Source organism: Eurytemora carolleeae, unplaced genomic scaffold (genome assembly GCF_000591075.1).
Source record: "Eurytemora carolleeae unplaced genomic scaffold, Eaff_2.0 scaffold115, whole genome shotgun sequence".
Lineage (NCBI taxonomy): Eukaryota > Metazoa > Arthropoda > Copepoda > Calanoida > Temoridae > Eurytemora > Eurytemora carolleeae.
This window is the reverse complement of record NW_019396189.1, coordinates 416826-441222: the sequence shown is the minus strand read 5'-3', so window position 1 is coordinate 441222 and position 24397 is coordinate 416826. Positions and strand designations below refer to the sequence as shown.

At 34.2% G+C, this 24397-nt stretch overlaps 2 protein-coding genes across 2 annotated transcripts in view; one reads left to right on the top strand and one right to left on the bottom strand.

Moving 5' to 3' along the window:
* The first annotated feature begins 465 nt into the window (after positions 1-465).
* Positions 466-8815, top strand: LOC111697665 (uncharacterized). Its single transcript, XM_023467741.1, has 12 exons — positions 466-578; positions 812-877; positions 1712-1805; positions 2206-2270; positions 2870-2911; positions 3920-4016; positions 5295-5354; positions 6380-6464; positions 7437-7534; positions 7926-7973; positions 8042-8101; positions 8608-8815. Exons 1-12 carry the CDS (start codon positions 481-483, stop codon positions 8695-8697), a joined length of 903 nt encoding a protein of 300 aa, XP_023323509.1. The 5' UTR covers positions 466-480; the 3' UTR covers positions 8698-8815.
* A 5513-nt stretch (positions 8816-14328) lies between these two features.
* LOC111697652 (transcription factor 7-like 1-A) overlaps positions 14329-24397 on the bottom strand; it is a 33155-nt gene continuing 23086 nt past the window's right edge. The window contains exon 3 of the mRNA XM_023467727.1: positions 14329-17013. Within this exon, the coding sequence (XP_023323495.1) occupies positions 16102-17013 (912 nt within the window). The 3' untranslated portion in view covers positions 14329-16101. The remainder of the gene's footprint in view (positions 17014-24397) is intronic.

The following is a 24397-nucleotide window of genomic DNA, read 5'->3' as shown; positions in this document are numbered from 1 at the left end:
GCATGGTATACAATATGGGTATCGATTCCCATTAAATCACATGTTTTAAGCTTGTTTTTGGCATTCAAAACACTCTCCGACTTTTACTATCCTCACCGCCCACCTTCTGAAGGGTGCACATTTCGTCGTCAAAAAAAAGGCATTTTATACATACAGGGTGGCCCCCCCCCTCCCCCTCTGCCTGAAATAGATAAGTTGTATGAGAAAATTATGTATGTTTAGCAGATTCTAGAAAAAGAAAGCAAGGTCATTAAAGAATGGATCTGAGCTTGCAAGAATACATACTGCGTTTTGCAGGGATGTCACAAAAAATTCTTTTCTTTCTTTTTTAAAATTAGCATTTAAATTGATGATACTCAAACAAGAACAAGAGAATTGAGACCTTGGAAATACAGATATTGCAAACAACCAGCAGCTGTTATCATCTGATGATTTAAACAATTTTTAAAAAAAAATTTTAAAACCAATTTTTAAAAATAAATGTTAAAAATATTATTTTCATATTTTAGTTATATAGACACTGTTCGTGATGTACTGGTTGGACACACTAATAGAATAATAGAACAGCTTATACAAAGGTAGATTTTTTAGAAAAATCATAAAATAATCTTAAAATACCCAAATTGTATTGTCTATTGTTTACTTGTATTGTTTAAAATTAGTGTTTAAGGCTTTATTGAATAATTTATTTTTTGTCTTCTAGTATTGATTTAAATGATTTCTACAACTTTATTAATTGCTTGGCTAAAGTAATCAAGTAATTTGTTTGTTAGAAATGAATTGAACACTGAATGTTTGACATTTTGTTCAGATCCGGACGAGAGATGGATCAGTTTTGTTTTGGTTCAGCTTATCTACAACTGAATCCAAACTACAGGTATTTTTTGCAACGAAGATCGAAACTTTGAAAGAATAAAAACAAATCGCTGTTTTAGCGCCATTTTAAAGACAGTGTGGTTGACTTTTTATTGATACATGTCCCCTCAGTAGGATTGCCGTAGGTATCCAGTTCTGTTTCTGAACTGCAAATATATAAACCCGGTATCTTGCATCAGCTCATCTTTCATGCGAACGTTTATCTCCCCTGCGACATATCATCTCTCCTGCGACAGTTTGTCTCTCCTGCGACAGTTTATCTCCCCTGCGACAGTTTAACTCTCCTGTGACAGATCAACTCCCCTGCGACAGTTTATCTCTCCTGCGACAGTTCAACTCCCCTGCGACAGTTTATCTCCCCTGCGACAGTTTATCTCTCCTGCGACAGTTTATCTCCCCTGCGACACATCAACTCCCCTGCAACAGTTTATCTCTCCTGTAACAGATCATCTCCCCTGCGACAGTTTATCTCTCCTGCGACATATCATCTCTCCTGTGACAGATCATCTCTCCTGCGACAGATCATCTCTCCTGCGACAGTTTATCTCTCCTCCAACAGATCATCTCTCCTGCGACATATCATCTCTCCTGCGACAGTTTATCTCTCCTGCGACAGTTTATCTCTCCTGCAACAGATCATCTTTCCTGTGACAGTTCACCTTCCTTAGTGTTTTAACCATTTCAATACCAAAGTTAAAGTTAAACATTAAAATCAATTCACGTCATGTTTTTTGTTTTATTTTCTTTTCTTTTATGTCTTTCAGATGTCATGTTTAATCAATTGTGTCTTCAAAGAAACGATTTTGAGGAACTGAGACTGAAGAATGATGTTTAGGAGATTAGAGCGAATGGAACCTTTGACCTGGAGAAAAGAAGGGATAAGCAACCACTGGGCTGGACCTAGAGGACTCAGGAAATCATGCTGCAAGGTTGGATTAAGATTTATTAAAGGGACTGTATGCGTTATTTCAAGTGAACTTCCATTTAAAGAGGGGCATCCCGATTCACAACAGAACCCTTTAAACATTTGACTGGATCAGGATGTCATAGTAAAAATTTACTTTTGAATGTTTGAACCCCGCTTTTAACGTAAAAAAGACGATATTTTTGAGGGACGCTAGCAACGGATCAGCTGTGTTGAGTTGACACTGTTCACAGCGTTCACCGAATCTTAGAACGATTCAACATATATTTAACATAGCTCTCTCTACTCGTTGGACAGGCAAAAGTTCAAGAGTACCGTTGTAAATCGGGAATTGTCCTCGCTGCATAGAGGGTCACTTGAAATTACACTTACTGAGGCTTAAGAAAGACGACATTTTATTTCAGATTTGTTGTGCAGATAAACTGTGTGGAGGGTGCAAGGACTGTCTCTGCAAGCATGGACCTGTCAGGAACATTACTCTGATAAACATAAACTTCTTTAAACTATTTCATTATACAGGGTGTCTCACGAACATGACATTAGCAATTGACGATTTGAAAGTCGTCTTTGAAAATTCTCCTATTCCTGGGATTTCCAAAATGCAGTCTGCCTTTTTTGGTTCTGACAATATTACCGGAAATACTGAGAATTTCGCTCGGATTTGAATTTAAAAAATTTAAAAAATGGTTAAAATCGGAACAAAATTAATCATATCTCCGGTAGGTGGTAAAATTGAGAGCACAAAAAAGGCAGACCATAATTTGGAAATGGACTAGGTGTATTTAGTGACTATTAACTCTAGAATTTAACTTCTAAAATTTGGTTTACGAATAAATGCCGTAAATTATTTCAACTGTCAAAGACGACATCAAAGTCGCCTTGCTATTGTCATGTTTAGTGGGACACCCTGTATTTGGTGCGAGCTGGAAAAGTTCTCAATTAAAGATACAAATAACACTAAAGTCATCTTTGCATTAGAAAGATAAGTTTTATTAATTTAAGAAATCTATGTTACTTATTTTAAAAATTTTCACTAACAATTATTTTGATATGAGAAATGTTGATTAGGGGCGGATACGATGGTTTAGTAGTACTTGCTGCTATTACAAGGTTTGAAAAAACTATCAAGAGAATATCGCAGGCAGAACAGGACAAGACAGGACAGGACAGAGGACAAGGCATCACAGTACAAAGGACAAGACATGATAGGACTGAGGACAAGACAGAACAGGACAGAAAATAACAGGAAACGACAGGACAGGATAGGACATAAAATAACAGGACAGGGCAGTGCAGGACAGGACAGGATAGGGCAAGATAGAATCGGAAAGGAGAGAACATTACAGAGTTTTGAATTAATAAACGAGAGAGAATTGTAGTTTAATTCCCTCTCCCTTGTTAAACCACCGTGCACTTTAAAGCTTCTCAGATCAGAAAAGGTAGTTGTACTATTCGTAAGTAGTTTAACTTCAATAATTCTGATTTCAGAAAGGATAGACCAGGATAGGATAGACCAGGATAGGACATGAAATAACAGGACAGGGCAGTGCAGGACAGAACAGGATAGGGCAAGATAGAATCGGAAAGGAGAGAACATTACAGAGTTTTGAATTAATAAACGAGAGAGAATTGTAGTTTAATTCCCTCTCCCTTGTAAAATTAGCATTTAAATNACCCGGATAGTATAGACCAGGATAGGATAGACCAGGATAGGATTGACCAGGATAGGATAGACCAGGATAGGATAGAATAGGATAGGATAGACCAGGATAGGATAGACCAGGATAGGATAGACCAGGATAGGATAGACCGGATAGTATAGACCAGGATAGGATAGACCAGGATAGGATAGACCAGGATAGGATAGACCGGATAGTATAGACCAGGATATAATAGAATAGGATAGGATAGACCAGGATAGAATAGACCAGGATAGGATAGACCAGGATAGGATAGACCAGGATAGGATAGACCAGGATAGGATAGACCGGATAGTATAGACCAGGATAGAATAGAATAGGAAAGGAGAGGAGAAGGAGGATAGTATTGTACGGGACCAGAAATTAGCAAAATTAAACCTTCATTGACTTAGCAAAACAGAATCTTAAAAATGTTTAGGGATTCTGTTGCAAAATCCATCTCCGGGAATACCATTCTGGATCCGGAGGATTTTAGTCTTGCTCTAGAGTTCAGTCTAACCTTGCACTATCTCCAGGTAAACACAGAAAACATTAAATTTACCAAGTTTTCGTAATTTTCAAAGTCGGAGCGCTAAATAATGTAAATGTCGAATATTTAGATAAAAGCGTGCTTTCATTAATTTTTACTACGTTTATGCGTATTTTTGAGTCTCTTCTGATTTACTATTTTTCAGTCTTTCTAAGGGAACTGTGTACACGTAATTTAAACTGGAGGGTTTGTTAGATTCACATCATTACCCTTTAAACCTAGCTTTGTCAAATTGGGCTTTCTGTGTAAAAGTTTGTAGAATGTTGACCCTGACAGAAGATATATTAAAAACGACCAAAAATGGCCCAAAAACGATGCAAAACGAACGTGTTGTAAAGATCGTTTATTGATCGTTTTTCTATTATTTTAGAATAAAGATAAAACTTAATAAAGCAAACTTTACCTAAATACAGGTTTCTTTATAACATTTTTTTTAAACGATCCAAAACGATTAATAACATCATCAAGTTGGGGCTAAAGTTGTTACAAAGTCAAAAATTGAAATGTTGAGAGGTTTACCGTTGTAGTTGAGACATGCCACTCTTGTTGTTTAAATGGAGGGTCTATATTGAAATTACATCTATATAGTCCCCTTTAAAAGGGTAACGTTATTAAAGGGAGAATCCCTTGAAATTATGCCTACAGTCCCTTTAAACAAGAAACATTTAAGGTCTAATGTAGGTTAATGTGTTTTATTAATTAATCTCCGACAGAATATTTTAAAATAGAAATTTTTTTTTTCATTTCTAACCTTCAAGTAAGTGTAATCTTACTGACTTCTCCTCTGCCCTTTCATATATTTCAAAACTTGACCGGGACCCCAAAATTCAAATATTTATTAAAAAATACAGTTATCAAGTTGGAATCCACCATCTGGAATTGGGTCTCAATATAGATTTAGTCTAGAATAGGTGAAAGAAGTCATTCAGGGTTAATTCTCATATATTCTTGTATTCTCTGCATGTATATTTGGCTATTGTATTGTTTTTCGATAATATGTATAAACTGTATAAACCGTCAAGGTTCAAGCTCTATAATTTGCATTATTGAATAATTGAGTTAAATGTCATTTGTTGATTTCTAGGTGATAATAATTTTTGTTTTTTACTCCACAAATCAATCAAGCAATTGTTAATTATTAATTAAGATTTGCCTTTTGATAACTATAGTAAAAAAAAACTTATTCAGTTTTAATTATAATAATAACAAGCTGAAATGGCCTGGCATTGCCCGTGGAAATTTTTTTTTTATGTTTTTATTCCAGACTGATTCAAGAATAGTGTATTCATCAAGAGAAAAATTTACAAATGAACACAACCCTAAGGTGAAGTATATTATTCTTTTAACAATATCTGTATATAAATATTCTTATATTCTGACGAATTTTTTTACTCTAATGAAAGGCTAATTAAAACAAATATTATTATTCTGGTTTCCCTAAACTTTGTTTTCTTTACACTTTCGAAAATAAAAGCGAAGTCAAATTCGACTGGTCTCTGAACCCTTTAAAAATTAATCTACGTTTTCTAAGTTGAGATTTCTTTTTTAATTGGATTTGTTTGATTACAGTACTAATAAATAGAGATAAAAGTACTAGTTTGGATAGTCAAGGAAATGTTAGGTAAGTTAAGGGATAAGTTAGTAAAGTTAAAGGACTAGTTAGGAAAGTTAAAGGACTAGTTAGGAAAGTTAAAGGACAAATTAGGAAAGGTAAAGGACTAGTTTGGAAATGTAAATGACTAATTAGGAGAGTCAAAGGACCATGGTTAGAACAGATAAAAGATTACTTTGGAAAGTCAAAGGAATGGTTAGGAAATGTAAGGAAAAAGCTAGGAAAGTAAAAGTACTATCTAGGAAAGTAAAAGGCTAGTTAGGAAAGTTAAAGGATTAGTTAGGAAAGTTAAATGACTAGTTAGGAAAGGTAAAGGAAACGCTAGGAAAGTAGGTACTAGTTAGGAAAGTTAAAGGACTAGTTAGGAAAGTTAAAGGACTAGTTAGGAAAGTTAAAGGACTAGTTAGAAAAGTTAAAGGACTAGTTAGGAAAGTTAAATGACAAGTTAGGAAACTTAAATGACTAGTTAGGAAAGTCTAAGGACTAGTTAGGAAAGTTAAATGACTAGTTAGGAAAGTTAAAGAACTAGTTAGAAAAGTTAAATGACTAGTTATGAAAGTTAAAGGACTAGTTAGAAAAGTTAAATGACTAGTTAGGAAAGCTAAAGGACTAGTTAGAAAAGGTAAAGGACTAGTTAGGAAAGATAAAGGAAAAGTTAGGAAAGTAAAAGTAGTAAGTACTAAGTACTGGTAGGTGTAAATTATAGAAAAAGTTAACAAGTTAAGATTTTATTTTAGCTTGGAAAGGTGAAAAAGCATCCTGCCTACTGTATATATCTAGCTTATAGGCTAGATACTTCACTATCTACTCCTACTATATCAGGTACAGCTAGTATTCTGGATACTGTATATATCTAGCTTATAGGCTAGATACTTCACTATCTACTCCTACTATATCAGGTGCAGATAGTATCCTGCCTACTGTATATATCTAGCTTATAGGCAAGATACTTCACTATCTACTCCTACTATATCAGGAATAGCTAATATCCTGGATACTGTATATATCTAGCTTATAGGCTAGATACTTCACTATCTACTCCTACTATATCAGGTGCAGATAGTATCCTGCCTACTGTATATATCTAGCTTATAGGCAAGATACTTCACTATCTACTCCTACTATATCAGGAATAGCTAATATCCTGGATACTGTATATATCTAGCTTATAGGCTAGATACTTCACTATCTACTCCTACTATATCAGGAACAGCTAGTATCCTGGATACTGTATATATCTAGCTTATAGGCTAGATACTTCACTATCTACTCCTACTATATCAGGTACAGATAGTATACTGGATACTGTATATATCTATGTATGTACAGGGTGAGTAAAAAAAAAGTGTGATTTGCGGCGCCTGGTGTAAAATTGTAACTTTTTTGTGCAATTCTCCTGTATGGTTTTTTTTTCAATATTTACAACTAGTAAATTTTTAAATAACAATTTACAACTAGTAAATTTTTAAATAACAATTTACAACTAGGAAATTTTTAAATAACAATTTACAAATAGTAAATTTTAAATTACAATTTACGGCTAGTAAATTTTTAAATAATAATTTACAACTAGTAAATTTTTAAATAACAATTTACAACTAGTAAATTTTTAAATAACAATTTAACTAGTAAATTTTTAAATTACAATTTACAACTAGTAAATTTTTAAAAAACAATTCACAACTGGTAAATTTTTAAATAACAATTTACAACTAGTAAATTTTTAAATAACAATTTACAATTAGTAAAATTTTAAACTTCTGAATGATTTGTCTTGTTGTATTAATTGTGTAGATCTTGAATCAATCACCGTTGGGAAAGGGGTAGAAGGAGTAGCAGGAGGAGTGCTTGAGGATTTAGAGGAGAATGAAGATACTTTAGAAGTTCTAGAGGTAAAGGGTGTCCCACTAAACATGACAGTTGGTAAATAGTTTGAATGTCTTCTTCCATAATTTGTAAAGCTGTTTAATAACAAAGACAATAATAAAAATATTTTATAGGAGTCATATTATAGTAAAATTAACTTTGAGCAAAAGATTTTTTAAACGAAATAAACTGCAATCAGGCTGTAACATCTAATACATTGTATTGAAGACGACATTCAAAACTGTTTACCAATTGTCATGTTTCGTGGGACACCTTGTAGTTTAATAAGAAAATGGAAAAAAAGTGTTCGCAGAAAAAAAGAAACGGGAAAAGACTGACCTATAATTGTTAAAAAAGAATATTAAAGTAATAAAAAATCTAAAGAATATATTATTGACGTTTAAATTGTTTGTTCAGGAGCTAGAGAACAAGAATCTTGTTAACAGATTAACTCACATGGAGCAGGTCGGTCTCAAATGTCGTCTTCCAACTAAAGAATTTTATATATTTTGATATATTTTAATCTGTTTTAGGAGAATAAAGAACTAAGGGAAAAGGTTTCTAAACTGGAGAGAGGGAGAGGATGGCTTGAGGTTAAATTTTTTAAATATCTAATTCGTTTATACTCATAAAACAGGAATAGGAAGACTACTGTTATTTCACTAAATAAACAACTGATTTTCGCGCTATTTAAGACTTTAACTTTATAACCGCATTAAATAGTCTTAAATATCGTCTTCATATTTCAAAATGTTTTGGTCCCACTGCATAATTTTCAATCTTATTCTTCTTATCATTAAAAGTATTACTATTGTTATCGTTAATATAATTATCATGGATATTACTACAGTGATCACCAGAAAACTGAAAAAGGAAGACGACTTTTAGACAAAAGTTGGGGCTTCAATTAGTCTAATAAGCATGGGAAACAGCAATTGTGCAGCGTAAGCACACCCATTTCACTTAGTTAGTGATTTAATAAGTGTCTAGTAAAACAATTAGCTTTGTAACAACATCTAATGCACTTAAGTATTGCTTGAAAGTCGACTTCCTATTTTAGAGCTTTTTCTGGTTATCACTGTTTAATTGTTATTATTAGGAGAGATTAGTAGCTCTTGAATCTAAGATGTCTAAAATGAGTCCTGAAGAGAAGTCGGGGATTACTACTACTGAAATTACTCAGAAATAAATAGATTGTCTTTTGAATTTATATTGTTTACATTTTTGTGATTCTTCTTTATCTTTGTGTATTGTATTTGAAATTATATTAATAATGTAATTGTTAATTATATATCTCATTAATCCTTTTCACCTTAAATTCTTCTGAAGAAAGAGTTTTTGCCACAGCCTAAAATGTTCAAACCCCTTTATCTTTGCAACCTCATAGTGTAAACCTTTGATATTTCAAACTTATGGACTAATAGCTGTAGTGTCCTTCGTTGCCCATGGAATTTTAGAAACACTTAAAAAAATGGTGATTTTTAGCCTATGTTACCCCCAGGGTACCCATGGTTCCCTTAAAAATTTCAGCTAATTTGGTCCAGCTGTTTGGCCATCTATATATAATATATATATATTTTAAAACCAATTTTTAAAAATAAATGTTAAAAATATTATTTTCATATTTTAGTTATATAGACACTGTTCGTGATGTACTGNATAAATTGCAGATGAGTATAGATGAATGGGATGAATAGAATGCAGATGTGTATAGATGAATGGGTAGAATAGGTTGCAGATGAGTATAGATGAATGGGATGAATAGAATGCAGATGAGTATAGATGAATGGGTGGAATAGATTGCAACTATAGGTTTAATTACTCCCCAGGTTTAAGATTCATTCTATCTGAATGGTTTAATTAGAATCCTGTGACCCTCTCCGGGGGTAGGATAGAGTAGGAAGCTGGGAAACTGAATCAGATAAATTGATCACTACAGAAGAGAGAGAGAGAGATTGAGAGATTCGGAGATTATATCTGAAGCTCAGGGTTAGATAGATAGATAGATAGTCAGATCAGATTGATCTAGTTTTGTATAATGTATTTATATATCAGATTGACAGCTGGTTTTTTATATTTTTTATCGCTCATCGTTTTTTAACATTTGTGGACACAACAAATTGGAAAGCTTTAAGTTTTTAGTTCTTAGTAGCGATTCTTTACCTAGTTCTTACTTCCACTGTTCAAACAAATACATTTCTTTAGAATTTCATCTTTTAGTTTCACGATAATTTATTTGTTGATATAACAAATATCTCCTTTTCGGTTACTATCGCTTTTAGGCAAGCGTTTTTATTTAATAATATGAATAACAAGGTTTTGAACAATAAAATTGAAATTAAATCCTCATGAGTAAAATTTTATTTTTTCACCACAAGAAAAAATTTCATCGGACACATTTTCCTTTTAATGAATTAGATTAATTTTAAATCTAAAAACCCCTTCAGAACAAAACAGTTAATTCAATAACAATTAATTGTATAACATAAGACCTAAAATATTAAAGCCTCGTGCATTTCACCTATTCGTAAAGTAATGTTTCATGTTTTTTCTTTTATTAAAAAATAACACATTTACCATTTTGTAAATGTAAACGTTGCTAAGTTTAATAATATCATATGTATCATGTTCACTGTGGAATAGACAGACGTTCTTAAAGAAATAATTAAGTATATTTAATGTTTTTGCAAAAAAAAAGGTAATGCTTGTAACTTTTAATATTCCTTTTTCAAGTGGAAGGGTCTGAGTCTAAAAGGCGTCCTCCTATTCAAATTTCAAAGTTTCATGATTCTCATTGTAGATTTATTTTAAACCAAGCTAAGAATATTACCGCGGTTCTATCAAAGTTTGAGGCAAATTGGTTTAGGGGTTCCAAAGTTATGATCCGACTTGCATACGGACAAACATAGATAACTGCTTTATTTTTATAGAAGATACGATATAAAGATAAATAAAAGTAAACTCTTTTTACATTTTGCATAGTAGTATAAAATACCTCACATTTAGATAATTATATTCTAATTTATATATGCAACAAAATAAATATTTAAAACCATAGTATGCTTAGAATCCAGAGCTGTAATTTTATAATTTTACAATTTTATAATTTTACAATTTTACAATTTTTCAATTGCAATTGGAATTTCCTTTCCTTGCACAATAACAACAGCATATGTGTGTATAGGCGAATTCATCCTCATTCATTCATTTATTCTCGTCCATCATCCCTGTCATCCATCCATCCTTTGATCTATCCACCTAATCCATTCATCCAAGCTGAGCAATCGATCCTATATTATTCAATTAGATTTATGAGTGCATTGATTGATACAGATTCTATCAAAATCTGGTATTTCCTGAGCAACTACATATAGAGACGTGTATACTTAGATAGATGGATAGATACATATAGAGTTAGGTATGTAGGTAGGTTCAAAGGTAGGTAGATAGGTGGGTAGATATATAGGTTGGTAGGTAGGTAGGTATAAGGAAGGTAGGTAGGTAGGTAGGGAGGTAGGGAGGTAGGTAAGAAGGTAGGTAGGTAGGTAAGAAGGTAGGTTGGTAGGCAGGGAGGTAGGGAGGTAGGGAGGTAGATAAGAAGGTAGGTAGGTAGGTAAGAAGGTAGGTAGGTAGGTAGGTAGGTAAGTAGGTAAGAAGTTAGGTAAGCAGGTTGGTTGGTAGGTAGGTAGGTAGGTAGGGAAGTAGGTAAGAAGGTAGGTAGGTAGGTAAGAATGTAGGTAGGTAGGTAAGAATGTAGGTTGGTAGGTAAGAATGTAGGTTGGTAGGTAAGAATGTAGGTTGGTAGGTAAGAATTTAGGTTGGTAGGTAAGAAGGTAGGTATAGGTAGTTAGGTACCTGTACGTAGGTATGTTGGTAGGTAGGTAGGTAGTTAGGTAGCTGTTCGTAGGTAGGTAGGTACGTAGCTGGTTGTAGTTGGAAAGGTAGGAAAATAAGCAAAGACTGTCCAGATAATGTCTGAAATTTATCTTCTTCCAAATTGATAAACAACTAGTGCATATACATTCTTTTCTCTAATAAAGTCTTGGCGTTGACGTCACTATTAAAATAAATCAACAACCCAATAATGATAAAAAAAGGCTTCAACGTTTTTTCCCAAAGTAGCTCTAAAGTAAGATCGATCATAAATAATTGTGATTGTATATCTAACAACAATTTTACTTAAACTTATCCTAGAAGCTATACCAACCCGCATACAACCCTTTACAAATGTTGCGATTATTTTCAGAGTAAGTATTCAACACGATGAGCTTTACATTGAAGTACAGGGGATGCAAGTTTCAAATCATGTTTCAGTTTTAAACTTGACATTCAGAGTCAGGTCTCAGTCAAATCATGGTTTGGAACTTTCTTCCCATGAAGCTGGTTGGTCATTAGAACTCAAAACAAGAAATTACATTAAATGGGCTTTTTTTTACAACTTTGCGCTATCATAACAGTTTGGTTAAACTTCCAAGAGCTTTAATTTCTAATAAAATATCCTCAACTAAGTTAAGAGGGCTTAAAGAGACTGTAGACGTTATTTCATGTGATTCATTACGGTACCAAAAAAAATCAAGAATGATTTAAATATCCATGTTTTTCTCACTGAAGATTTATTGTTTTTTTTTTGATTTCTCTGTAAAATTGGCACAGCTGAAAAACAATAGATGAATCTGCTAAAATTGAACAATTTTCCCATTATTAATCAGATAAGGTTTTAAGGGCATTAATGTGAATCGGACCTGACCTTCTTTAAATGGAGGGTTACTTGAAATGACGGTTCTTTTCAGCAGCAAAAAAACACAAATTGTATGGAAGATACGGAAATAAATATGCCAATTGCATAAAGTACAATTGTTTGCGTCTTTATCGTTGAAAATGATATAATTTGCGTCAAGCAGTTGATATTTTCTTATTGTTGCGTACACACGAGATGTCAATAAATTTGCAAATATGATCGATCATCGCTTCACAATAAACATGCAAGGCTTTACAATTTCTGAAATATATTCTTCTTGTTTTGTGAAACTAGAATCTAATAAACAACAAAAGCGGAAAAAAGAACTGAGTGAATTGTCTTGATTATGTTTTTGCAAAATACAACCCAGACAACATTTTATTTTGAAATAGACAACGTCATCTACATTTGGGTTTAAAATAGAGAACATTATCTACATTGGGGTTTGAAATAGACAACATTATCTACATTGGGGTTTGAAATCGACAACTTTATCTACATAGGGGTTTGAAATAGACAACATTATCTACATAGGGTTTGAAATAGACAACATTATCTAATAGGGGTTTGAAATAGACAACATTATCTAATAGGGGTTTGAAATAGACAACATTATCTACATAGGGTTTAAAATAGACAACATTATCTACATAGGGGTTTGAAATAGACAACATTATCTTCATTGGGGTTTGAAATAGACAACATAATCTACATTGGGGTTTGAAATAGACAACATTATCTACATAAGGGTTCAAAATAGGAAACATTATCTATATAGGGGTTTGAGATAAACAACTACATTGGGGTTTGAAATAGACAACATTATCTACATAGGGATTTGAAATAGACAACATTATCTACATTGGGGTTTGAAATAGACAACATTATCTGCATAAGGGTTCAAAATAGGAAACATTATCTATATAGGGGTTTGAGATAAACAACATTATCTACATAGGGTTTGAAAAAGACAACATTATCTACATTGGGATTTGAAATAGACAACATTATCTACATAGGGGTTTGAAACAGACAACATTATCTACATTGGGGTTTGAAATAGACAACATTATCTACATTGGGGTTTGAAATAGACAACATTATCTACATAAGGGTTTGAAATAGACAACATTATCTACATAAGGGTTCAAAATAGACAACATTATTTACATAGGGGTTTGAAATAAACAACATTATCTACATAGGGTTTGAAATAGACAACATTATCTACTAAGGGGTTTGAAATAGACAACATTATCTACATAGGGTTTGAAATAGACAACATTTTCTACTACGGGGTTTTAAAAAGTTAATATTTTCTTCATATAGGGGGGTTTAAAATAGACAACAGTTTCCACATAGGGGTTTGAAATAGACAACATTTTCCACATAGGGGTTTGAAATAGACAACATTTTCCACAAAGGGGTTTGAAATAGACAACATTTTCCACAAAGAGGATGGAAATAAACTAAATTTTTACATTTTTACAGAAAAGTTATGTCTTGTTTTTAAACTATCGGTATCGCAGTAAATATACAAATTTTATTTTAATAGATTAATAATAATAAATAATAATAATAAACACATAATAATATCTGTCATACATGCATGCACCCTTACATACAAGCCGATTAGTCAGATTTATGAATACCTGGATCAGGAGTAAATCTTCTGTATTTCAATTAGTAATCGATTTATATATTTGGTTTGTCTGATATTTTGTTTGTTTGTATCCAATAAACGTCTAAATAGCTGTAAGCTGAACCCATCGGGCCCATTTTTTTTTACAGGACCTCATGAACCAATGGAAGCTAGGTTTGCAGATCGAATTTTTTAGAATATTTGGAATTAAGGTGATAAAATCAACGAAATAACTTTTTTTGATATTCGAAGAAAAAATGCTTACATGAAAGCAACAATTTACAACTAAAGTTCTCACTATTTACAGGGGCGTGAAGGGCTCTAAACTCTCTATAAACTCTCTATCTCTCAATTAAATCAGTTTATTGTTTACAATTTTTATTGTTTATATTTATATTATTGTTGATTTAAAATATATAACAAAAGAAAATAAAAACTAAACTAGAAAAGTGCAAAGAATAAAACAAATTTTTAATTCATAAAATGCCTCCGAATCCAACAAAGTTTTGTTATAAATTTTGTTTTCTTTTTCAAAAAGTTGTAATTTTATTTTATCAAAGAACGTGTCATGCCTTTTTTTAAATGTTGTAAGCCACCAAAAAAGACTAGAATGGCAATTTCCTGGAGCCCGCTTATCAAAATCGTTTATTTTTTAACTTCTAAGTAAAAAGTAATTTTTTTAATTTTCAGGTTTTAGTTTATTGAACCATAACAGTTTTAATTAAAAGAAAAAATTTCATGAATTATTCAAGCTACGATAAACTTAGGCGAAAATTTATGTTATGTATCAGAATAAAATTTTAAGAGTTTGTCCAGTCAACAGAAAAATCATACATTTCTATAACTTATAATATTCTTTTTAAATAATTTTCACAATATTCATTCATTTTATAAAATCTTTGGATAATTGTAATCTAAACTACAAACTAAAGACTGAAAATAATCATAAAAATAAGAATAATTTATAATTATAAATCCATAAGAGTATTAGTCAAGAAAATATTTTAAAAAAAAAGCAAAGGAGACGAATACATTTTTAATACTGAAAGTGCACCAGTGTCACGGAGAACTGAGGGTCTGAACCCAACAGGGGTTTAATTCAAGAGGAAAATTACTAGCTCCGAATGAGAAACAAAAGAGTTGGTTAAGTTATTTACTCTAAAGAGGTCCGTTGTCAAACCACCAGAGAAAGTATTCAAAACAGAATTAGAAAATTAGAAAAATAGAAGAACTAGGATAAATAGGAGAACTAGGAGGAGAACTAGAAGGACTAGGATAAATAGGAGAACTAGAAGGACTAGGATAAATAGGAGAACACTAGGAGAACTAGAAGGACTAGGTTAAGTAGGGGAACTAGGAGAACTAGGAGGAGAACTAGAAGGACTAGGTTAAGTAGGGGAACTAGAGGAACTAGGAGAACTAGAAGGACTTGGTTAAGTAGGAGAACTAGGGGAACTAGGGGAACTAGGAGAACTATGAGATCAAGAAAAAGTGCTAGAGAGCTAGGAGTGCTAGAGAGCTAGGAGTGCTAGAGAGCTATGAGTGCTAGAGAGCTAGGAGTGCTGAAGAGGTAGGAGTTGCAGAGAGCTAGGAGCGCTAGAGAGCTAGAAGTGCTAGAGAGCTAGGAGTGCTAGAGAGCTAGGAGTGCTAGAGAGCTAGGAGTGCTAGAGAGCTAGAAGTGCTAGAGAGCTAGGAGTGCTAGAGAGCGATGAGTGCTATAGAGCTATGAGTGCTAGAAAGCTAGGAGGGCTAGAGAGCTTTTAGGAGGGCTAGAGAGCTAGGAGTGCTAGAGAGCTAGAAGTGCTGGAGAGCTAGGAGTGCTAGAGAGCTAGGAGTGCTAGACAGCTAGAGAACTAGGAGTGTTAGAGAGCTATAGAGCTAGGAGTACTAGAGAGCTAGAGATTTCGGTGTACTAGAGAGCTAGGCGTGCTAGAGAGCTAGGAGTGATAGTACAAGTAGAACAAGAAAAACTAAGAGTGATTTGAATACTATTGAAAAACTATAGGAGAAATTTTAATTCTTTTAGAAGTTGAATGAAGATTACACTAATTCGGAAAAAAGAACAATGATATTGAAGAGAACCGTCTTAACTGTGGTGTGGTTTAAAAACCAATATTATTTACTGCATATTATAAAACTAGACTTTACGATAACACAAGCAGATTTATTTGATGGATAGAGATAGAAGAAGAAAAATTAATTTTACGTATTTATCAAAGAATATTGGAGAATATCTGCTTATTAAACCATTGGTCTGCAAACTCCAGATCATCAGAGTTAAGGTTCAGGTTCAGGTTTAGGTTCTCAACCTGCTCATCCGTCCAGTCCAGGTTGAGATCCGTCTCTAGGTTGGTTGAGAGGATCTGAGATAGATCAGGGAGGGAGGTCGCCTCCTGATCACGCCAACTCAGAGGTGAGGTGAGTTGACGATTGGAGGGAGGAGCCAGGGGTGTGTTGGGACATGAATTGCTGGGTACAGTCTGTGCCAGGTTAGGCTGATGATAAGCAAGGTCTGGAGAGGTTGGGACGCTTTGCGTTAGTCTCATGGTAGACCAGGAGGAAGAAGGAGGAATTATGATGCATTTTTTCAACGGAGAAGAAGAAGAAAGTGAGCAAGACTCACCACTGCTCTGTCCTAGAGAAACAAAACCCGGAGTAGGTTTGGTTAAACTTGAGTTGGCTCTGCGCAAAGCATCTTTGAATTTCTTGTCAATTGTGAGTCGATGCTGGAGTCTGTTGGTATTGATAGATTTAAGAATTCCTCTCCGTCCCTGAGATATAGATATTCTACACGCTGAGCTGGCCCATGAAGCTCCAATCTCAAGTTTAGGAGCTGGCAAACCTGAATTCTGATCCTGCTTGACAGGTTTACTTCTCTTCTTTGCAGGCTTATATTTGTAGTTAGGATATTCTCTGCTATGTAGAACACGGAGACGATCTGACTCCGCCATGAACGGTTGCCGGTCCGCCGCGGAGAGTCTGTTCCAACGTCTTCCCAACTCTCTTGAGAGTTCTGTATTCTGTATCTCCGGGTGCTCCTTGAGTACACGTTTCCTCTCGTAGTTGGAGAACACCATGAAAGCGTTCATCGGTCTTTTAATGTGGAGCGGAGAATTCTTCTTCGTCTGAAAATATAAAAAATATTATTATTTGAATCTTCCATGATGCAACAATTATAGTTTTTGTGCTTTGATCATAGTTTTGGTATTAGTTAAACCATCAAATTATTTACCCTGGTCTACCCACTTTTCTAAGATTTATTAACATCTATCTATCTATCTAATATACAATTTAATCCCCCAGCTATCCATCTATCCCGGAGAAAAAAGTTTCCCGGATTGGTTTTGTTGATGTTGACCCTGTTGAACCCTGCTCCGGGTTTGATTACTTTATGAAGATTTGCAAACCAGGTTCCTGAGGTGCCAGGGGGTTCTAGGAGACATAAACTCTCAATATTCAATTGTACCTTTGTTTCAGCCCCCTCCCTCCCCCTCCCCCTCAAAATTTTTGAACCCTCCCTCAGGCCCTTCTTTTTGTTTTAAGTGGTGGTAAAGGTGGAGAACTGATGATTATAAACAGACGCCGCTCTGCCGCAAAAATTGGTCCAAAACTGATAAGGTCGTCTTTCTTATTTTTTAAATTATTATTCAGGATGACTTACATTTATTTGCTCTTTTAAACATGATAGGTTTTCTTGGTAATGAATTAAATTGTAAAGGAGAATGACCCCTGAGTAAGGGCTGCAAGGCAGAATGGGCACATCCGGTCCAATTAGATAGAACCAGTGTTTATATCTCTATGCTATAGAACAAACCCAAACCAACAGGATAACTGTTGCTTTAGAACTAAGAGGATGAATGAAGATGATTTAGAAAGGAAAGAGGGGAAGGGGGGGGGGATACGAATCAAAGTGTTGATCAAAGTGAATGTAAGGTAAGATGATTCTAAGCTTGGTTAAAGAGGAATGACTCTGAAATGGGCCGGACAGGAGTTTTAGGATGAATGGGTTTAAAATAGGTCGGAGAACGGTAATTAGAGAACAAACGGTTCTGAAATAGCACGGAAATAAGTGTTTAAATAAGAAAGGAGTAATGAGAATAGATCTAACCAGCATATGAAACTTGAGGCTAAAGAGATACGTAATTTGAACCATGGACCAGAGAAGCGGTTCAGCTGAGTCTACGTAGTTCAACAACTTCTGACTGTTCATTTAATTTTGTCCCAGTTTGAGAATTGAACTTCTTGGTTTAAAATGGAAGAATTCCAATCTAAGGTCTAAAGTCTGGTTAATGCCTGCTCTGACCTGTAATTATCTCAAACCGATAACATCTCAACACTCTTTATCTTCTACTCTGGGAAAATAAGGTAGCTTGTATCTTTATGTATCTTTGTGTGTGTGTGTGTGGGGGGGGGGGGTTAGTTGTGGTAAGGGAGGGTGGTGGTATGTAACCATTGAAAGGCCTAAAAGGGAGGGGCAAGGAGAAGCGGGGGGGGGGAGTTCGGTATTGTTGGTTGGAACTCAACCTTAGCTTGAAATTTATCAAAACGGTTTTCACGCTGTTTTCCAGCATATCTCCTTGATAATGGATATATCTGGATACTTTAATATATTTAGAACCAAACCTTTTCAAAATCATTCTTTAGTTTAAACTTTGAACCCTGAACAGGACCTAAACCCTGGTTAGGCACTGAACCCTGGATAGGAACTGAACCCTGGTTAGGAACTGAACCCTGGATAGGAACTGAACCCTGAATAGGACCTAAACCCTGGTTAGGAACTGAACCCTGGATAGGACCTAAATCCTGGTTAGGAACTGAACCCTGAATAGGACCTAAACCCTGGAAAGGAACTGATTCCTGAATAGGAATTGAACCCTGGTTAGGAACTGAACCCTGGATAGGAAATGAACCCTGGATAGAAACTGAACCCTGGATAGGACCTAAATCCTGGTTAGGAACTGAACCCTGAATAGGACCTAAACCCTGGAAAGGATCTGATTCCTGAATAGGAACTGAACCCTGGATAGGAACTGAACCCTGGATAGGACCTAAACCCTGGTTAGGAATTAAACCCTGAATAGGACCTAAACCCTGGAAAGGATCTGATTCCTGAATAGGAATTGAACCCTGGTTAGGAACTGAACCCTGAATAGGATCTAAACCCTGGAAAGGATCTGATTCCTGAAAAGGAATTGAACCCTGGTTAGGAACTGAACCCTGAATAAGACCTACACCCTGGTTAGGAACTGAACCTTGGATAAGAACCAAACCCTAGGTAGGAACTGAACCTTGGATAGAAACTGAACCTAAATAGGAACTGAATCCTGGATAGGATCTGAACCCTAGATAGGAACCCTGATTAGGAACTGAACCCTGCAAGGAACTCAATTCTACAAAGGAATTGAATCCTGGAAAGAATCTGAACCCTGGATAGAAACTGAACCCTGAAAGGAAACTGGATTTGAACTCTAAAACTAAAAGTTGAATGTCCTATGATCTATATCTGCCTGAAATGATCTAATCCTGCCGGATGATGAATTAAGAATAATTAGCTCCGCAAAACATAAAAATAAATAATTTACGTTTATATCCCAGCTGCTCCTGTCCCAACCTATCCTATACTCTCAGCTAGAGTCCAATCAATTATTCATTTTTTCCTATTAAGTTGTTGACACAGAGGGAGGGAAACTGAGGGTTGAGGGGAAATAAGTGAACTGTGGGAAATGAATGATTGCTTTGAAAATTTCAGGAAGGAGGGCCGGGACGGAAAATAAAAAAGTGTCCAGCTATGATTTGTAAGATTAAGAGTAAAAAAATATTTTCAAATATTTGTAATTGTAAAGAAATTGAGTTTTTGTCACAAAATAAAATTTTCCAGTCCCTACATCTTTGCAACCTGATAGGGTATCCCTTTGATATTTTAAACTTAAACTATAATATCAAAAAGAACTCATAATTTGAAATATCAAAGATTTTCTACATGCAAATATATAGGGATTACAAATTCAGAGTTTGTGGCACAGACTTTATTCCTTTGTAAAGAACCAATAAGAAAATGATATTATGGGAAAAATTGAAAAAAAGGAAACTTTGACTATTTGATCTACTAGAATTCGTTGTTTGGTTGCAAAGATATGAGGATCATAAATTAGTTTTAAACCGACGGAAATACAAAAAAATTAACGTACCCAAAAAAATCGTGATATAAATAGAGGGTGGTGTGTGTCCTGTGTGTGTGTGTGTGAAAAGCCTTATTCCCACGGATTGGCCTGTGCCATGGCCTGAATATTAAGATTAGTCTCACAGCAACAAAATGTCTCTCATCATATTCAGGATAATTGCCTTAGGGGTAATGAACGATGAAGCGAAAAAATTCAGCAATTTTCTGATTAAATGAACATATCTCTATCTGGGTACCAGCTGTATACTGTGCAGTGTGCACTGTGCAGGGTATTATTGAGAAGTAGATCAGATAAGCTGGTATAAACAGTTTTAGGATATCCTCTGTTCCGTCTTAATAAAAACTGAACCCTGGATAGGAACTGAACCCTGGATAGGAACTGAACTCTGGATAAGAACTGAACCCTGGATAGGAACTGAACCCTGGTTAGGAACTGAACCCTGGATAGGAACTGAACCCTGGATAGGAATTGAACCCTGGTTAGGAGCTGATCCCTGAATATTAACTAAACACTGGAAAGGAACTGAAACCTGAATATTAACTGAACTTTTGCTGGTAAATATTGGACACAGACTACAGCACATTTATGTATCCAACCTTTTGTTATATTTCACTGAGGATATCATATTGGATATTCCTTAAGGAAAGCAAAGTTTAGATTAGCTAATTAGGATATTCAAGATAACTTAAATAAACCTCTCTGTTACGAGAAAATTTGAAACCTATTAACTTCTTCAATAACCAAAAATTAATCCAAATTTATTTTTGTTTTTTAACTCAGATAAAAGCTTTCAACTTCCAAACAAAAAGTACATGTACCATTACCTTACAGACTTTTTAACTTTGTAAATGCCGTACAGTCGTCTCTGAAGACTCATTCTTTGAATGTGAGCCTAAAGTTTCTAATATGTAAGTAAAAATTTACTTTACTAACAATCTAGTTATGAGAATAATTTGACAAATGGTAAATACTTTTAACTAATTGATATCTGTCGAGGGAAAAAATGAAGATTGGAGAGAGACGGCTGGCCGGATGAATGTTCGAAATATAAAAATTAACCGATAGCTGCAGGGCCTTGTATTTCAGAGCTCATTAAAACCTCATCACATAGCTTAGGTAGCTTAAACAACACAGTTGGGGAAAGAAACAATTGCTTAGCCTTAATGCCATGCGTTCGTTCTCATCTTTAAAAAAATATTTACATGATTTTTTTATGAGGTAAGATATTGAGAAGTAGTTAAATCAAAGCTGAATTTTCTTTAATATATTTAAAATAATTGAAAAAGATTAAAGTCGTGTAGAGGTGCGCAGTGGCGTGTTTCATCAATTCTCCCAATATGGAATTTAAACTATTCTATTTGATGAGAAAAATAATGATAAAATTGGTAACAATTTATCAATAGGAATATAAATAGGGGGATATATTTTTAAAATATTTAAAGAATGTATGATGGTGTCTCTACCGTAAACTAAATTAATTCATGCAGAATCTACCCTTTAATGTTTGATACAGTAAAAGATTATTTTCCTTCGAAATTTTACACGCTCAGGGTTTGTTTAGAGTCCAGGACATATCTTTAGGATAGAGGAATATATATCAGGGTTTCTTTAGAGTACAGGACATATCTTTAGGATAGAAGAATAGATATCAGGGGTTGTTTAGAGTACAGGACATATATTTAGGATAGAGGAAAATAAATCAGGGTTTGTTTAGAGTACAGGACATATATTTAGGATAGAGGAATAGATATCAGGGTTTTGTTTGGAGTACAGGACATATCTTTAGGATAGAAGAATAGATATCAGGGTTTTGTTTGGAGTACAGGACATATCTTTAGGATAGAAGAATAGATATCAGGGTTTGTTCAGAGTCCAGGACATATCTTTAGAATAGAGGAATAGATATCAGGGTTTGTTTAGAGTCTGCCATATCTTTAGGATAGAAGAATAGATATCAGGGTTTGTTTAGAGTACAGGACATATCTTTAGAATAGAAGAATGGATATCAGGGTTTGTTTAGAGTACAGGACATATCTTTAGGATAGAGGAATAGATATCAGGGTTTTGTTTGGAGTACAGAACATATCTTTAGAATAGAAGAATAGATATCAGGGTTTGTTTAGAGTACAGGACATATCTTTAGGATAGAGGAATAGATATCAGGGTTTGTTTAGAGTACAGGACATATCTTTAGGATAGAAAAATAGACATCAGGGTTTGTTTAGAGTACAGTACATATATAACAGTTAGTATTGGCCGAAAGCGGAGACAATTATGTTTTCTGTTTTCCGATAAAAATATTCCTAAATGGAAGAATGGTTGGATGGTGGGAGGGGGTTAGGTTAGGCATAAAGTTCTCTATTTGCATAATAGATTTTATCACCCTGGGTTCGTTCTAATATATATATATACAGAATACTGTTCAATCTATCCTGCCTATATAATATATACATATTTATATTTATGCTTCATTTATTCAAAAAAGGCGCAGAGCGAAGCAACCCCGTCTAGTACAGTTAGAGGGGTGGGATGGGGGGGGGTTAAATACTTTTTCAATTGAATTTTCTCCCCCTGTTGAAGTTAAGCCCTCTGTATCCCTATCTGCAACCCTCTCTTTGTATAATTTGAAATATCTAAAAAAAGGCAGCAAACCCTTTTCAAGCAGGACTGTAAACCATTTCCAACAACCTTCAATATATTACAATTTCGGGGCCATAAAATCTTTTACTTTTGCTCGGGTGTCACAATCAATAATTGAATGGGACTGGAAACATTTCTAGATACAAAGAAAGAACGATACCAAAAATTTAGAGAGAAAAATAAATAATTGTAGAGACGAAACAGAAAATAAAAAGAATAGAAGACAGCAAGAAGAGATGACAGATTTCTAAAGGCGAAAGAAAGAAGAATAAATTGTGAAAAAAAAATTTATAAGATGTTGGAGAGAAGGTGGACTGGTCTATCATGGATACATGGACAGGATGAGGATACATGGACAGGATGAATCTTGATTGTGTAGATATGGTGAAATCCTACATTCTAGACTGGAACTAGGTAGAAATATTGTTAAATCGACATAGAACAAAAGAAATAGATTACCAGAAAAGAGGAAAAAAAATATTTCCTCAAAAAAAAATAAAAAAATTAAAAAATAGGATATAACAGAAAATAAAATGAGATAAAGATGAATTAAAGAAAAAATTAAGCTAAAAGCCAGAGATTTAAAAATAAAAAGAAGAAAGGGAAATACAAGAAGATTTGGAAATATTTTCAACAATGTTAAAATAGTCCTAGGGATAATAGTTGAAGTGGATTGAATTGAATATTGAAGTTCTTGAGTTCTACTGGACTGGATGGACTGGATGGACTGAATGAGTATATTTTAAGGAATGAAGAATGACAGCTCCTATATCTGACAAGAACTGAACAAGTATTTGATGCACTTGAGATAGTGTAAAGGAGGTGTGAGGAAAAACATGAGAGAATTATCTTAATAGGGTTCTCTTAATTCAACCCTTTCAGGCTTTTCAGGGTATACTAATGGATACTGAGAGCTGGGACGTGACAAACTTTATTGGGGGGCTGCTAAATACAGTTAGGGTAGGTTTATATATATGCTAGATACAGTTAGGCTAGGTTTATATATGCTAGATACAGTTAGACTAGGTTTATATATGCTAGATACAATTAGGGTAGGTTTATATATGCTAGATACAGTTAGGGTAGGTTTATATATGCTAGATACAGTTAGGTTAGGTTTATATATGCTAGATACAGTTAGGGTAGGTTTATATATGCTAGATACAGTTAGGTTAGGTTTGTATATGCTGAATACAGTTAAGGTAGGTTTATATATGATACATTTAGGTTAGGTTTATATATGCTGGATGCAGTTAGGGTAGGTTCATATATGCTGGATACAGTTAGGATAGGTTTATATATATATGCTGGATACAGTTAGGATAGTTCTATATATGTGCTGGATACAGCTAAATAAGGTTTATATGGGTTCATAAAAAGCAGATTAAATCAACATTCATTCTCGAAATTATATTTTCATCCTAGTCGACCTTTTTCAGACATTCAGTTTAACCATTGAAAACCAATTAAAAAACATAAACTAGCTGAGCAAGTCTTGTTTTATAATACAGTAGGATACAAGTGGGGTTGGTTTAAAGGAAGTGTTCGCGAAAAATGAAAGGGGTTATAGGCTTAATGCGATAAAAAAGCGCTTTTGATCGCTTCTAATCTTACTTCTATCTGTTGCGTCTATAAGGAGAAAATTGTTAAAAACGACTAATACCGAATAACTTAGCGCCCATACAAA